The following is a 12,617-nucleotide window of genomic DNA, read 5'->3' as shown; positions in this document are numbered from 1 at the left end:
TGTTTCTATCTATATCTTATATGTTCTTAACACTCAATAAGCTTTTAACTAAAAATTATTTTAACAAGAAATTTCAAATAGAATATGAATAAAAAACAATGCCATTTTTTTTCATATTTCATATTATTAGGAAGTTTTTTAGATAATGTAAATAATTTTTTATTTTAAATGCATTGGATTCCTTAATATATTTTATTTCCAAAATAGTTTCAACTACTTCTGTAGCTTATTTATTCCCAAATGGTTTCAATAGAGTATGCTCAAAAGAGAATTAATAAAATAAGTGAAGTCATTAAAGCGCAAAAAAAAAAAAGTGTCTGTTTTATATACATTTTTTGTTTTACTGTAAAAAGGAAAAATTTATTTAGCCTGGTTGTTTGGTAATGTGCTTTTTTAAGGCGGGTAAAACTAATAAAAGCCCTGAATGTCAATAAAATAATTCATACCAAGTTTTCAAGTTCTTGTTTAAAACAAAGATAGGTATCGTATAAAACAAAAATAGGAATTCTCCAGAAATATTTCAAGCCTATTTTAAAGAAATAATCCATGAATACCCAATAAAAATAAAAAAATTATTTTCCACAAATATAATTCATATTCAATATAAAATCGTCTAACTGATTTGTGGAATGAGTTTTTTAAAGTTTTAAATACACAGAAATCTAGTATAGAACAGTTTAAAGCCTCATTAAAATTAAAATTAAATATATTAAAAATATCCAATAAAGCCACCAAGTTGTCAACATTTTTTTGTAAATTAAAGTAATACTTTTATATATATATATATATATATATATATATATATATATATATATATATATATATATATATATATATATATATATATATATATATATATATATATATATATATATATATATATATATATATTTTTTTTTTTTTTTTTTTTTTTTCTTATTTCATTTTTAATTTAAATTTTTAATTAAAAAAAAAATTTTATTTTTTTTTTTTAAATTTTTATTTTTACTTAAATGTTATTATTTACTTAAATATTATTATATAAATTTTTTATAAACCGAGTACGAATTGTTACTTATTTTACTTTTTTCGAACAGATGCTGGTAATTTTTATTTTTATTGTTGATTAGCTAATTTTGTTTAAAAAATTCTTTAATCCCATTTTTTTATATTATATTATTATATTTTATTAATATTAACGGGTGGTTACTAAAAATCCGGACAAACTTTTATGGGCAATTACTGCCATAGTTTTTATGGGAGAGATTAAATAAAACTATCATTTTTTTTTTTTTTTAATTTCTTTTTGTTCTTTTTATTACATTATAAATAAGCATTTCGTTACAATATTTAAAATACAAATATATAATAATAAAAACATATATATATATATATATATATTTATATATATATATATATATATATATATATATATATATATATATATATATATATAATAATCGTTGTTAAATAATAAAAGAATAGTAGAAGACCATACGGTCTTGTCGTCGAGTACCGCTAAGAAATGATCGTGTTAAAATTTATAAGATATTTACAAGATAAAAAATAAGTTAACGAAGTAAGAAACTTAAAATATTCCGTTACAAATACAAGATACATTATTATATATTACAGTTGTTAATGATGCATATATAATTTTTATAAATCAATAGTTAAATAGGGGGTAAAAAGGAAGATCACTAAAAAAATAAAAAAATAAAAAAATTTCAAAAGTATATTGTTACATCTTCAATTGTAAAAATGAGTTCTTTAAGCTTTCGTTTAAAAGAAAAGTAGTTACTTTGATGAATAAAATCCTTAGTAAAATTTTTTAAAACTATTTTATTCCATAAGAATGGTCCGCGATAATCAATACAAAATTTAAAAAGATTTGTTTGAAAAATGGGCTGCTTATTAAAATTATCATTCCGCAAAATGAATTTATTTTTGTCTTTCGATGAATACAAATTATGGAAAGAAATAGGAGATGAATTGGTTTTACATTTAAACATAAAACAAAAAATGTTAAAAATGTTAAGCTCATATTTATTAAAAACTTTCATTTCAAATAATAGAGGCTTGGCATGAGTATAACGGTCTTTAAAATATATGAGACGTGCTACCTGCTTCTGCTGACAATAAAGAGGTTTAAGTTTAATTTTCTTTGCACTGCCTTAAGCAATGTTTGCATAGTTTATGTGACAATGAATAAATGAGTGATATAATTGTACTAAAGTACGTTTATTTAAAACATTTCTTGCTTTGTACAATATTCCTATACTTTTTGAAATTTTACTTGATAAGTTTTTAATGTGACTTTTTCATGTAAGATTTTCATCTATACAAACACCTAGAAAGTTGGTTACTGTTACTTGTTTAATTTGTATATTGTCAATAACAAGATGAGGCATGTTAATTGGCAGTTTATGTTTTTTGATAAGAGGATGGAAAAGAACCCATTTAGTTTTATCAATGTTAAGAGATAATTTGTTAGTCTTAAACCAGTCAGATATTTTGATTAACTCGATGTTCAAGCAACTAAATAAAGTAGGAATGCTTTTGTGTGACATAAATAAATTGGTGTCATCAGCAAACATAATTGTTATTAAATCCGAGGCTTTGTATAAATCATTAATATAAATAAGGAAAAGAAGAGGTCCTAATATCGATCCTTGAGGAACTCCACATGTAATATTTAACAAATTTGATGATAATGTTTCATCGGCGTAAACAAAATGTTTGCGATTAGTTAAATAACTTTTTAACAATTTTAAAACATTGTAAAACATGGTATAACAATACCACAACATTTTAATTTTTTAGCAAGAATTTTATGATTAATGGTATCAAACGCTTTCGCTAAATCAATAAATACTCCCATTTAGAATTATTAAATGAGTCTGATATACTTCTTGTAAGCTGAATAATTGCATGCTCTGTTGAATTATTTTTTTTAAATCCATATTGCATGTTATATAATAATTTGTTTGATAAAAGGTGGTTGTATATTCTGTTGTACAAAATTCTTTCTAAAATTTCAGAAAAAACAGAGAGGATAGATATTGGACTATAGTGTTTAACATTAGTTTTTTTTCCTTCTTTAAATATAGGAATAATTTTTGCTATTTTTAAATCATCAGGAAAAACTCCCTGATTAATAGAGCATTTATAAATTTGGAAAAGTATGTCTTTTAAAACGTCAAAACAGTTTATAATAACGTTCCCATTGACATCATCTGGACCAACTGCTTTATTTGACTTTAACAATTTATAAGCACTTTCAAACTCTTCAAAAGACAAATCAAAAAAATTTAGATACGAGTTTAGAGGGTCATATGTTGCCTTAAATGATTTTTTAGGGTTTGGAATTATTTCGGCTAGGTTTTGTCCTACAGATACAAAATATTTATTTAATTCGGAAGCAATTGTTTTTTGATCAAGAATAAAATTATCATCTACTTTAATAACTGAGGGCAAAGATTGCGATGTTTTTTTAGTGTTACATGTAATTTCGTTTATTAGTTGCCAAGTGCGTTTAGAGTTTAATTTGTATTTTTCAAATAAATTAGTGTAATATATTAATTTTGAATTTTTCCTTAGGCGTTCAAATAGTCTTACGTAATTTTTATAATTGGTCTTACTCTCAGTTGTTTTCAATTTTAAATATTTAATATAAAGTTTTTGTTTAATTTTAGATGATTTTAGAATACCTTTAGTAATCCATGGCGATTTAATTTTTTTATGTTTGTAATTTATTTCTACTTTGGGAAAATTGATGTCATAAATTTCATAAAAAATTTTAAAAAAAGATTTGTATATTAAATTAATGTCTTCAGAAAAGTTAATAATGTCCCAATTAACTAAAGAAAGTTGATATTTAAAAGATTCTAGGTTTTTATTATGAAAAAGTCGTTTTTTAAATGATTTTTTTTCATTATATAAAATTTCCGGTATTTTAAAATTATTATCTAAATTTGAGTCAGCAGAACTACACCAGGTTTCAGTTAGGCAAATTACACTAAAAATAGTGAGATTTTCCTCAAAACTATTGCAAAGATTTTCAAAATTTTTTCTTAAACTTCTTATATTTATATGAATTGCATTAAATTTATCACGCTCAAGAAATTCTTTTATTTCAAAAGTATAAAAATAGCTGCAGTTGCTTTGTAAAGCATTTGTTTCACTAAAATAACTTTGATCCGGATCGGTCTCTTTGTTAAGTATAAAATCATTAAATTTAAAAATGTCAAAATTTTTAGAGTGATTTGAATCCATTTTTGTATTTAAAAACAATAGAAATTAAAAAAAAATAAATAATAAAGATAAAATCAATAACTCTAAAATAAAAGAATTTCTTAAAAGTCGCGCGTTACAAGTTTATTATTTACAACTTTAGCATATTTACCTTTGGCTCTCAAATCTTTTGCTTCTTTAAGGAAGAAACCCTCTCTAATTTTAAAATCAATTTTTAGAAAAAAAAAATTTGTCAGATCAATAGCATATATAAAAAAAATAAGAAAAAAGTACAAAAAAAAAATAAAATGGTAACATGTTGCTATGGAAACCATAAAAAATTACCAAAAAACAGCAAAAACAGGTTTCAGGCCGGCCAATATTGTGGGCAGGGAGCAAAATAACCCAAGTTGAAATTTTTATATGGTGTTTATATAGAGTAGAAGAGTGTTTAAGTTGAACATAATTTTTTTTTACAAATATAAAATTAGGTATTTTGAAGTCAAAGTCCAATATTCAATAAAATGGTACTAAAACAGCATAAACAGCAGGTGTAAAAAATAAAAATAAAAAACTATTCAACTTAAAACACTCTATACCAGTTAATAAACAACCACTGAAAATTTTAGAAACGGCTCTTGAATGGTTGGCGAGCAATGTTGGCCGGCGTCTTAAATACTCCATACTGAGCAAAAAGCAAATTAACATTTTTTTTATTAAATAACACCAAAAAATGTATAAAAAAGCAATCATTAACTTCATTAAGTCTAAAAAACAGTATTTAAAATCCTCCTGGTTCATAAGTTATACCCTCTTTTTCCAAATTATTGTCATTTAAAAAATTTTTTTTTGCTCTATTTAACTGTCGCCTCAACTTATTCTTTTCATTCATTCTATAATTAGATTGTTTTATTCTTTTATTGTTTATTTTATTGGAACCTTTAACCATGAAAGCACCTGGTAACATATTTAATTGTTCAAAAATTAACACTGAAGCTTTCATACCAATATTAAAATTTGCTACCGCATCGTATACACCAAATTTCAAATTATCGAGTGACACATATCTGGTCTTCGGTAATCGGTCCCAAATCATACTGCTGAACGATTCATTTGCGTTTTGAGTTTTCCCATTTAAACATTTTTTTAGTTCTGAATCTTTGCTAAGATCCTCAAAAATAGGTCTAATTTTCAAAATTATGTTCATTGGAAGACCTGGACCCGGTTTGTAAGTGTTGGTTTTATTTGCTTTATCAAAGTTGAACTTGCACCAACTATTGATGCCGGTAGGACAGTGAGGAAAGTGCAAGTTATTTGTTTTGGAAGATGCAACATGAAATAATGCAACCAATACGCTTGCCTTCATACCTGCTAAGTTTCCAGCATTTTGCCTAATAGCAACGCCAAAGAAATTTTGCAGAGGATCGATTACTGCATCTGTAAGACAACCACGCCCACCGAGATCTTTTTCTCTTTTCTTTAAATTTCGTAGTCGTGTACCAACACGTTTTTGATAGTGTCCCACACATTCTAACTTATTAACTTGAATGCCAGGGTAAGCATCTATGACATTAATAAAACTTTTACTGTCCCTGTCTCCTAAAAAATTCACATATCGCAGTTTGTACTTGTCAATAGATCTTAAAAACACACGTTTTGCACCAGTGGTCTCCATACCGCTTGCAGATCCTTTGTAATTGTTTTCACAAATGTGAGAGTTCCTCCATCGGGCATAGGCTGTAGGGTTTGTTTTTAAAAGATCTTTCTTTAAAAAGCAACCTTTGCAGAACCTGCACATTGGTTCGATATCCAAAACCTTTCCAGTTTCCATTGATAATGCAGAAAAGACACTGTTTAATGATGAAAAGCCTCTTCTCTGCCAAGTACCATCACACGACACACCAATATCAAAAACTTTATCATTAGCAACATGTTTACGCAATTCTGCTACTGCATCAAACATGGTATCTTCAGCAACTTTTAGTGTGACAGCACCTATTTTCACAGCTAACTTATCAGAGTTATTTTGAGTCATTGGTTGTGGCATATTATTTAAAGTGGTGAATATTTTTATACCAGAATGTCCCTGTCCAAGTGCACGCATTGCGTATACTGTTCTACAATTAATATCATATCCTCTGTTACATTGTTTTGAAGTATAAAACTCATTTTTATATTTGCAGTTAAAGCACTTGATAAGTAACTTTGAGGCAAGTCCTTTTTTGTCTTGCATTTTTCGTACAATGACAAGGATGAACACTCGCCACATTGAGGGCATGCTAAAGCACTAAATATATCAGATAATATAGAGCAATCTATAATCCTATATCCAGATATTTTTATTCTTGTAAAAGCTCTGGAGCATTTAATTGGCGTTACCTTCTTCGCAGATACAGATGTAGAAAATAAATTTAATCCAGATTCGTTATTTACAGAGTTATTATTGACAGTTGTATTATTTGAATCAATCAAAATTGTTACAGAAGGATTATCATTTAACTCCATTTCAATATTTTCTTTGTAAAGACTGTTAAATTTCTTTCCTAAGAAACCTCTCCTCCTTTTTTTAATTATTGTTCTTGATTTTATTCTACACGCTTTACCCATTTTTTTAAAAAATTAAAAACAACTTTAAATGCTTCAGAATAACAGAAAACTGTAATCTGACTTGATAAACCAGACTTTTTTCGCTCGCTGGATAAGTAAAGAAGCCAAACCAAGTATTTTACTGCAGCTATTTAAAAACACACATAAGTTATTAGGATTTTTAATAAGGTGCTACACCGTTGCTATGGGCGTTGCTATAGTATAAATTTTAAGGTACCTTAAAAAATGCTAAACTTGAAGGATTTAATGATTAAAATCAGTAAATAAACAAATAATTTTGAATTCTGCATACATTAAAATGCATAAATAAATAAAAATATTTTTTATAAAATTTGGGTAAATTTAGAGGGGGTTTCCCCCTTAAATAACTGTTTTCGCAATTCTAAAGTTCTTTCGCTGTAGTCTTCGTTTACGTAAAATCGATCGTTCCACAATTTTAACTGAACATAGTTATCCAACGCAGTTTTTTTGTCTTTGTAGTTTAAAAATTTAACTATTATGGTTCTGTTGTACTTTTTTCCATCGCTACTTTTTTTCCCTGTCCTGTGCGCCCGTTCAATTTCAACATTACTTTTAAATCCAAGTTTTGTCTTTAAAACATTTTGAATCTTTTCCTCACTCAATTCCCACGTTTCGTTTTCATCTTCTTCAATTCCCGTAAACCTTAGGTTATTTCTTCTGCTCCTGTCTTCCAACTCAGCTAGTTTGTCTTTGACAACAACGTTTGTAATATCATTTTGGTTTGATGTTAAGTTTGGCTTTTTTTTCATTTCAGGAAGTTCTTGAACAATTGCTTCATATTTCTCGCTAAGAAACTCCGCCGATATCCTTAGTTCATTAGTTTCTTTTTTTAGTTTAGTATTTTCTTCTTGAAGATTTAATAGCTTAATTTCCATTTTATCAAACTTCTCGTTAACTATTTTTAATAAAGTGTTCTCATGAATATCTAACAGGTCTTTAATTTGAGAAACGGTAAATTTAGCCATTTTTAATTTAGTTTATAAAAGCACGTCCGTTCACGTCAAAAGTTTTTGTGTAATGATTAAAAAGGTTGCGTAATCATTAAAAAGAACTTTTAGTTATTTATTTATTTTAATTAACTTTGTCTTCAACCAGTCTGTTTCTTTGGATTCGGCCAACTCTAACACGAGTTGACCCAAAAGGTGAAAATACAAGGTTAAGATCAATTTTTTTCAGGCAAAGCTTTATTCTGGTTTGTTGTTGCTTCGCGTCTTTTGCTCGCCAGTTACTCTCATACACTTTGCCTTTCAAAACAGCCCAAAAGGCGGATTGTCAACTTTTTTGATAAAATTGATGTTATGCGTTTCATAGCAGTTGGTCACGGTTTTGGCATAATGCGATGACGCCAGGTCCGGCCAAAATATATAAATGCCATGACGAGCATGGATGAACAGCACGACGACATGACGAGCATGACGAGCGTGGATGAACAGCACTAATCTTCTCTTTATACAATTAATTTTATAGATGACTTTATAGACTGCAAGGCCGCTGGGGACCAAAAATGGCTTTGAAATAACTTTGTCAGAAGCGGCCAGCCAGACAAGTACCTTGGGTTCGAACTTGCGCTTTTTGCGATATTTAACACTTGGTGGAGTCTTGTCTCTGTTGCTAGAGTAGTAGGTGCTGTTTCCATTAATTGTTGAGTGCGACAGCGTAAAGTAAGACTCGTCGTCCAATTTTCTTTTAAAATCACGATAAAGACGATCAATGCCGGTTTTGATTTGCTCATTCTGGTTCTCTTGTCGATGAGGTGTACCCTGTTTTGTATAACTTTTAATGTCAGTGTACTTGGCAAGAGTTTTAATGATATGCGAATGACTGCATCCATATTTTCGACCAGCTGGCCTGATCGAAACTAAATCACTGTAATCAAATATGGTTTTCAGGCGCTTGATACCCTTAGTGGTCATGGTTTTGGCTACACAACCAATTCCTTGCACTCTTTATTTTTTTTTATGTATTTATTAAATTTTCCGTTTTTGTTACAATTAAATTCCGTAATATAATACAAGATACTCTTATTCTTTCAAAAATAATCCAGTTATAAATATAAAAAAAAAATCAAAGACAAAATAATAAGAGATAGTTATACAAAAATATATAAAAACGCGGGAAACTTGCAGAAGACCATTAAGTCTTATCATCAAGAACCGTTGTACTAGTTATGTTTTTACAATATTAAATTCCTATAATATTGTTAAAAGCAAAACTTAATTAACTAAGGTAAATAGTGTTAACACCAAAAACATTCAATGTAAAAAGACAAGAACAAATAAAACAAACAGTCAAAGAAACAAAAACTAAACAAAGCAGTTTAAAAGAAATAATTAATAAGATTTTTATACTTTGAAATACTCTTTTTTATTAGTTTTTGAAAGCAATTTATATTGTTTACATCTTGTAAATTACTATATTTTGCTAAGATTTTATTCCAGATATGCGGAGCACGATACGTAATTTTAAATTGTTCTTGTTTAGTTTGCACAATGGTTCAATTAAGCCTGTTGTGCGTAAAGTTTACTTAATGTTAGGTTTTATTTCATAAAGATCATTAAAAATTGAAGGGCATTGTTGAAATTTACTTTTGTACATGAGACATAAAATTTTATAAACGTTTATCTCGTATAACGTAAAGATGTTCATAATTTCGAACAGTGGTTTTGCATGTTCGTTTTTATTTTCAAAATTTATTATTCTTTAGGCATGTCTTTGTTTTTGATAGAGTGCTTCAAGCTTGCTTTTAGATGTACTACACCACGCAATATTCGCGTAATTCAAGTAACTTTGTATAAAACTGAAATAGATTTGTTTTAGATGATGCTTATTAAGTAAATCCCGTGACTGATATAGAACGCCAATACTTTTTGATATTTTGATTCCAATATAGGCAATATGTTTATTCCAGGTAATATTTTCGTCAATGAGAACACCAAGAAATTTTGTGACTCTTTCGCGACTAACTTCTGTGTTTTCAATAACTAGTTTTGGAAAAGAAATAGGATTTTTTTTTTTTTTTTTTTAAAAGGTAGAATAATGAGAACTTTGATTTACTTGAATTAATAGAAAGTTTATTTGCATTGAACCAAAGTGAAACTTTATCTAACTCGTTGTTCATTTGTACAAAGAGTTGAGGTATATCTTTTCCTAAAATAAAAAAGTTACTGTCATCAGCAAACATTATTGTTGATATATTTGTCGCTCTCCATAGATCATTCACGTATATTAGGAAAAGTAGAGGCCCAAGAATAGATCCTTGGGGCACTCCACATGAAATTAAAGATGAATTTGTTAGTTTTTTATTTCCGTTATATATGGACTGTGTACGTTTACTCAGGTAATCTGCTATCCACCTGCAGGGTACGCCTCTTATGCCGTACATCATAAGCTTTTTTATCATTATTTTATGATCCACTGTGTCAAAGGCCTTGGAGAGGTCATTAAACACGCCTAAAGTAAATTCTCCGTTTGCAAAAGAGTTTTTTATTTCATTAAATAAGTGAAGTATTGCATGTTCAGTTGAAGTGCTTTTCTCGAATCCAAACTGTTTTGAATAGAATAAGTCATTATTTTTAAAAAATGCATATAACCTATTGAACATAATTCGCTCAAAAATCTTAGAAAAAATGGAAAGTATAGATATTGGTCTATAGTTTCCAATATCCGTTTTATCGCCTGATTTATATATAGGTTTAACTTTTGCTGATTTAAGTATATCAGGAAAGATACCCTCATTCAGAGAACGTTTACAAATTTTAAATAAAGGCACTTTTAACTCATTAAAACAGTCAATGACAATGTTGCTGTTTATACCATCAATTCCAGATGACTTATTACGTTTCAAGCTTTTAAAAGCTGTTTCGTATTCTTTAAAGGTTAAAATCTCATTTTTAAATTGATTTTTATTGCACTGAAGGTATTCCTTAAATGATTTATTTACATTTGGAATTTTTGCCGCAAGTTTAGGCCCTATATTCACACAAAAATTGTTAAATTCATTTGCTATATTGTTTTCATTGTCAATAGTTTTATTTTTAGTATGTAAGATTTTCGGAAAAGATTCATTGATTTTCGGTTTTCCAATTATTTCATTTAGTACTTGCCAAGTTTTCCTAGAACTTAGTTGACACTTTTCAAGTTGCTTTTTATAATAGTTTGATTTTGCAGTTCGTTTGACTTTCTCAAATAAAGTCCTATAGTTTTTATATTCTGCCTTGGTCTTTACGCACTTATTTTTTAGATATCTATCGTACAGTCGATGTTTTCGCTTCGAAGCTTTTTTAAAAAGCTTCGAAGCGAAAACATCGACTGTACGATAGATATCTAAAAAATATACTAAACCATGGCGAATTTAAGGTTTTAACTTTAATTTTTACTTCTGTCTCTGGGAAGTGTTTTTCATACAAGTTTGAAAAAATGTGATGGAAGTTATTAAACATGGAATTAGCATCATTGAGTGAATCTAATGGAGACCAGTCTATATTTCCTAGTTCATTTTGAAACGCTAATTGATTGTTTAATGATAGGAGGCGTTTAGTAAATGTGACTTTATTTTGTTTTTGTTTTTGTTTATTTGACGTATTAGCGGATATGAAAATTGGCATGTGATCTGAAATTGGTGTTTTAATTATTCCTTTTTTTAACGAGTTTTCAAATAAAAAGTTAGTTGATATATTGTCTATTAATGTTGCTGAATTTCTTGTTATTCTTGTTGGTTTGTTTATTAAAGGGATCACACCATATCGAAATAAATTATTGTAAAAGTTTTGACTTTCTATATCATTGTCATAATTTAGGGCGTTAATATTAAAGTCACCTAATACAAACAGTTTTTTTTTTTCTAGAGAAACTTTTTGAATAATATTCTGGAGATGATTTGAGAAATTTTCTGTGGACGCATTTGGCGGTTTGTAACAACAGGTTACTAAAATATTTTTGGTTTTATCATTAACTATTTCAATCGAAACAAATTTGCCGTTGCATTCAGATATGCACATGTCTTTTCGCATTTTAAACCGCAAGCTATTTTTGACGTAAATAACACCACCACCACCTCTTTTTTTAGACTTTCTTTGTAAGTGAATTGCGTCATATTCTAGTAAGTCAAACCTACAACTTTCGCTAAATGCATCATCAGTTAGCCAAGTTTCACTTAAACAAATTATATTGAAAATAAAATTGCTTTCCTCTAAGAATATTTTAAAGTTTTCAAAATTTGCTTTAGCGCTTCTTATGTTAAGATGAAGAAGAGATAAGTTCTCAAAAGGTTCAATATCCGATAAATATTGCTTTATTTCGTCCGGAAATAAATACTGTGCTTCCGTATTCATTAATGAATAGTCATCAAATATAATTTTATCAGGATCGTGCTCATCGAGCGTGTTTAAATTATTTAATCTAAAAACATGAAATGAACTATTTTCGAAGTAATTTTCGTTTTCAGTCATATTCGAAACCATTTTTAATTTTTTTAATAAATATTATTTAAAATATTTAAAGTTTTTTTTTTTTTTTATTATAATTTTTTTATTTCTATCTTCCTTTAGATAAAACTTATTTCTTTTATTCGTAAAAATATAAAATAGAGCACTTATGTATATAAAAAGATATACAAATATAAACTATAAAAAGAAAGAAGACATTAAGAACATAAATTACTTTTCCTTTTTGATTCCAATCCCGAATGATTAATTTATCGTACGATACGTAAGCGAATTTCCGCGCATGTCTTTCCACTTTCATTTTTTCTCTCAACTCCTATCTTATTAGGTTTGTTT

The 12,617-nt window shown here is 27.7% G+C and overlaps 1 protein-coding gene across 1 annotated transcript; it reads right to left on the bottom strand.

The window, feature by feature from the left end:
* Nucleotides 1-8,145: 8,145 nt before the first annotated feature.
* On the bottom strand, nucleotides 8,146-12,287 carry LOC136075726 (uncharacterized). Its single transcript, XM_065789162.1, has 4 exons — nucleotides 11,182-12,287; nucleotides 9,895-11,033; nucleotides 8,391-8,761; nucleotides 8,146-8,280 (listed from the first exon to the last, which is right to left on the bottom strand). The coding sequence occupies exons 1-4, from the start codon at nucleotides 12,285-12,287 to the stop codon at nucleotides 8,146-8,148; spliced, it is 2,751 nt and encodes a 916-aa protein (XP_065645234.1).
* Between the last annotated feature and the right edge of the window lie 330 nt (nucleotides 12,288-12,617).

The sequence above is a fragment of the Hydra vulgaris genome, chromosome 02 (assembly GCF_038396675.1).
Source record: "Hydra vulgaris chromosome 02, alternate assembly HydraT2T_AEP".
Classification (NCBI taxonomy): Eukaryota; Metazoa; Cnidaria; class Hydrozoa; order Anthoathecata; family Hydridae; genus Hydra; species Hydra vulgaris.
The sequence above is the reverse complement of the archived record's forward strand: the minus strand, read 5'-3'. Positions and strand labels throughout refer to the sequence as shown.

Coding starts and splice junctions, on each gene's coding strand:
- LOC136075726 (XM_065789162.1), bottom strand. CDS start 12,287: ATGACTGAAAACGAAAATTACTTCGAAAATAGTTCATTTCATGTTTTT. Junction 8,762..9,894: donor TAAACTTTCTATTAATTCAA/GTAAATCAAAGT, acceptor TTGGTTGTGTAG/CCAAAACCATGACCACTAAG. Junction 8,281..8,390: donor AGCGCAAGTTCGAACCCAAG/GTACTTGTCTGG, acceptor TATAAAGAGAAG/ATTAGTGCTGTTCATCCACG.